This window comes from Fibroporia radiculosa (assembly GCF_000313525.1).
Source record: "Fibroporia radiculosa TFFH 294 genomic supercontigs, scaffold1028, whole genome shotgun sequence".
NCBI lineage: Eukaryota > Fungi > Basidiomycota > Agaricomycetes > Polyporales > Fibroporiaceae > Fibroporia > Fibroporia radiculosa.
The window spans coordinates 1-3,949 of record NW_012133585.1 but is presented as its reverse complement, the minus strand read 5'-3'; the positions used below and the strand labels follow the sequence as shown (position 1 = coordinate 3,949).

Genomic DNA, 3,949 nt, shown 5'->3' with positions numbered 1-3,949 from the left:
TGTACCAAAAGTGGTTGAGTCTTGAAACATTCCTTGAGTTGATTGATGGCGCTGTCATGATTATTAGTCCAACTCCACTTGATCCCTTTTACCAATAGATTGAATAAAGGTCGTGCGACTTTGGAATATCCTGGAATGAATCAGCGGTAGAAGTTGGCGAACCCTAGGAACCATTGCAGTGCTTTGACACTGTCAATCTTTGGCTAATTTAGTACTGCTGATACCTTATCTTCTGTCATCCCTATTTGTCCTGGTCAGGGAATAAACCCTAGAAATTTGACTTCTGATATGTCAAAGAAGCACTTCTTGGGTTTGAGGAACAGGTCTGATTCTTTCAGACGCTGGAGGACCTGTTGAGTGCATTGTTGATGTTCTGCATGGTTGGTGGAATAGATGAGGATATCGTCAATATAGATCACTAGCCATCCTTCTAGTAACAGATCCACAAAGATGCCATCCATCATAGCTTGGAAAGTTGTCGGAGAGTTTATCATTCCAAAGAACATGACAGTGGGCTTGAATAACCCTTGTGGAGTAATAAAAGCTCCTTTCCATTCATCACCTTCTTTGATCTGTACATTGTTGTATCCTGCGCACAAATCAAGCTTGGTAAACATAGTTGGCTTGGCAGAGGCAACACGATCCAATAGATCTTCTACTCTTGGGATTGGATAGGCATTCTTGATGGTGGCGTCATTGCGTTTTCTGTAGTCCTGACATGGTCGCAGATCTCCTGATTTCTTATTGACAAAGAAGAATGGGGATGCCATAGGAGACTTTGATGGACAAATATATCCTTTCTGCAAGTTTTCCTCAATAAAGGTGTCTAACTCCTTGAGCTTTGCTGGTGATAGCGGGTAAACCTTTCCTTGCTGAGGTTTGAAGTTGGCTTCCAAATCGATTGCATGGTCCCAGGGTTTCCATTCTGGTAATTGTTCTGCTGTGCTTTTGTTGAATACAGAGAGGAAGGTGTTTAGGTACTCTGGGATGTTGCTAGCAAGGGTCTTGATTGCTCGTAGAAGTTGATCCCAGCAAAAGCGCATCTTTCCAGTGACCCAATCGATTACTGGATTGAAACATTTGAACCAGGAGAGACCTAGGATGATTGGATTCCTATCAAGGACTGTGGCATAGGCTTCTATCTTCATTGGTTGTCCTGATAAGGATATAGTAAAGAAGACTTTGTGTTTAATGGCTGCAGCTTTATTTGGTGATCCATCAACATTAAACACTGGTCTGGGTATAATACTCTGGTGCTAGAGGCTGTGATCTCGAGTGAACTGGATGTCAATGTAATTCTCCATTGCTCCGGTGTTGAGCAATGCCTCAGTGGTGACGGTTTTGGTATAGGTTTATAATATGCAAGGCAAATAAATAGATTTATGAGCTAATCTCACCTGATATAAATAATCCTTAGTGCCAGTACTTCGATTTGACGTCACAGTGATCAAAGACTTCAAAAATCCTTTTCAGAAGATATAGCCTGAATATGCTCTTCGGCTATCCCTTCCTCATCGGAAGAGTCCATGGTCTCATCCTTCTCCTGAGTGAATGTGTTGTGGGATTCAATTGCCCTGATGCGATTGTTTGGGCATTTGCAACTCTGATGTCCGGGTTTGTGACATCTGAAACATAACTTCTTATCTATGTGTTCCTTGTGATCCCTGTCTGACAGACATCTGATCTGTTGATCGTTAGATGATGCTTCCTTCGATGCTCTATCCCTGGTCTCAACTGCCCGATTGTGATATACAAATTTGTTGTGACCAAAAGAGTGGTTGGTAGATGGCATGAATAAAGGTTTATCCCCGAAGATATCGATCATGGATTGACAGATGGATTGAACACTGTTGAGGTATCCTACTGCAGCGACTGGTAACAGTGGTTAAGCAGCAATCTTGATTAACAGAGCAGGGGGAATGAGGTGCTGGAGTTCTCGAATTTGCCCTAATTTGTTTAATCCGCTGGCCTGTAAGAGAGGTCAAAGAGTTGTGACAAACCGAAGACCATTTCCTCCACATTTTACCCAGGTGCATTTGCTGATCTCGTTTAGTGCTGCCTGAGTGTTGTCCTCGACTCCAAAGGTTTGAATAAAAGACTTCCTGAAATTAGCCCAGCTGGGTAATCCTTTGAGAGGTGCATCTTCAGAATCAGATATGGGTTCTTTGGCATCAGTGATGATTGTGTGGACAAAGAATTGGGCAGGTCCCTTGATATATGAAAGGGTGCATTGAACCTTATCTTTATCAGTCTGGATCTTGTTGGGGTTACCCGCAAAGTACAGGTATAACTCATCCAGGAATTCCTTGCTCTTTCCTTTATCTCCTTCAAATTGTTTAGGCTTGTTTACTGCTCCACTGTTGTTGTTGGACATGTCTCCTTCATCTTCTTGATGAATGGGTTCTGGGTAACCATCTTCTGGGTTGTCTGGGTGTCTGTTAGCAGGATCTTCTTCTGGATTAGGGTTGACTGGTAATCTGGGCAGCTCTGGCTTAGGTTCTGTAGGTACTGGGTGTTGTTCTTCTACTGGGACTGGTGGATTGACTGGTTCAGGTGAGTTGAAGATTCCTGAGAAGAAACTGGCCCTGACTGTAGGACTGGTGTTTGTTGACTCACTTTGCAAAGGTTTGGTGGTTAGTTGGAGTGGCGATGTGCAAGGTGTAGGAGCTACTACACTTCTACTGGATTTTTTGAAGTGCTACTTAAATAGAAACAGGAATGAGTTTAATAAGTATGAAACACTGAGTTGGATCAGTGATGTACATGAGACGGGTTTCACTGGGTTGTATCAGTGATGAGGACGAAACATGATATAGATGAAATGTGATGTAAGTAAGACATGATATAGGTGAAATGCGATAGATATGAAACACTGATGTAGGTGACACACATCAAGAGATGGGATCAGTCATACAGTTATAGGGTCAACAACGAATAGTTAGGAAAAGAAAAGAACCCCCCCTCTCATGCTGTAACAGTTGCAGTGAAGTTGCAGTAAAATACAGTGAAATGCAGTAGATTGAAGTTGTAGTAGAACATAGTAAAACACATTTGAAATTGCAGTAGATGAAGCCTTACTTTTAGCTCTGAACTGAGGGAGAGTAAAAACTTGTCATTTGAAAAGAGATTGCAAAGCTTAAATACAAATGTGCACTCCAAGAGAGAAGCAACGTAGACAAAACACAAGTAGCAGAGTCTGTGTATACAGTAAGCAGTCCAATGGCTATGTACATTTCAACCAAAACAAAACATACAGGAGAAATGTAACTTATTGGTGCAGTAATGTGACCAATGTCAAAACACATCATATAGTAAGCCAAAACACACCAGAATTATAAGGCCAAAATGCTAGAGGCCATGCAATCCTGTGGTTGCAAGTGCAAGAGATGTCAATAAAAGTAGTGTACAACACAACTTAGAGGCTAGACTGCCTAATACTGCATTGCAGATCATTGGTCAATTGCCTATAACAAATCTTCTTAATTATAAGTTGTGCATCATGAGCCAATCTCATGGACTGGTAACCCATTAGATACTGTGGTTATGCATTGTAGAGCCAAACTGAGCTGGAGAAATTGTAGCAGTTTGCAAAGCTGTTGGTCCAATTGCATGCTTGAGTGTGGAATTTAAAATCAAAAATTGGGTTGATCTGAGTGTAGCAGGTCTAGATGCTTATCATGGACATGTGAAAGCACACAGGCATGTTCATGGTGAGAGCTCAAATGAAGGCCACCTCAGTTTGTCTAGTATATAGAAAGGGGCCAGCAACAGCTCATGTGTTCATCATTAGTGTTACAGCTTGAAGGGGGATTTTTTTTCTTTTCCTAGCTATTCGTCGATTGACCCTGTACTATACTACTGATTCCATCACTTGATGCTTCATCACCATCAAGTGTTTTATATCTATCACCTGTCACTTGTCTCCTATCTTACTTACATCACGTTTCAT

General features: G+C 41.7%; 2 protein-coding genes across 2 annotated transcripts; both read right to left on the bottom strand.

Annotated features, from left to right (window-relative positions):
• Positions 1-254: 254 nt before the first annotated feature.
• FIBRA_08581 (uncharacterized protein) lies at positions 255-1,148 on the bottom strand (the record flags this gene model as incomplete). Its single annotated transcript, XM_012330221.1, has 1 exon — positions 255-1,148. One exon carries the CDS (start codon positions 1,146-1,148, stop codon positions 255-257), a length of 894 nt encoding a protein of 297 aa, XP_012185611.1.
• Positions 1,149-1,885: 737 nt separating this feature from the next.
• Positions 1,886-2,374, bottom strand: FIBRA_08580 (uncharacterized protein; the record flags this gene model as incomplete). Its single annotated transcript, XM_012330220.1, has 2 exons — positions 1,886-1,969; positions 2,027-2,374. The coding sequence occupies 2 exons, from the start codon at positions 2,372-2,374 to the stop codon at positions 1,886-1,888; spliced, it is 432 nt and encodes a 143-aa protein (XP_012185610.1).
• Positions 2,375-3,949: the final 1,575 nt, after the last annotated feature.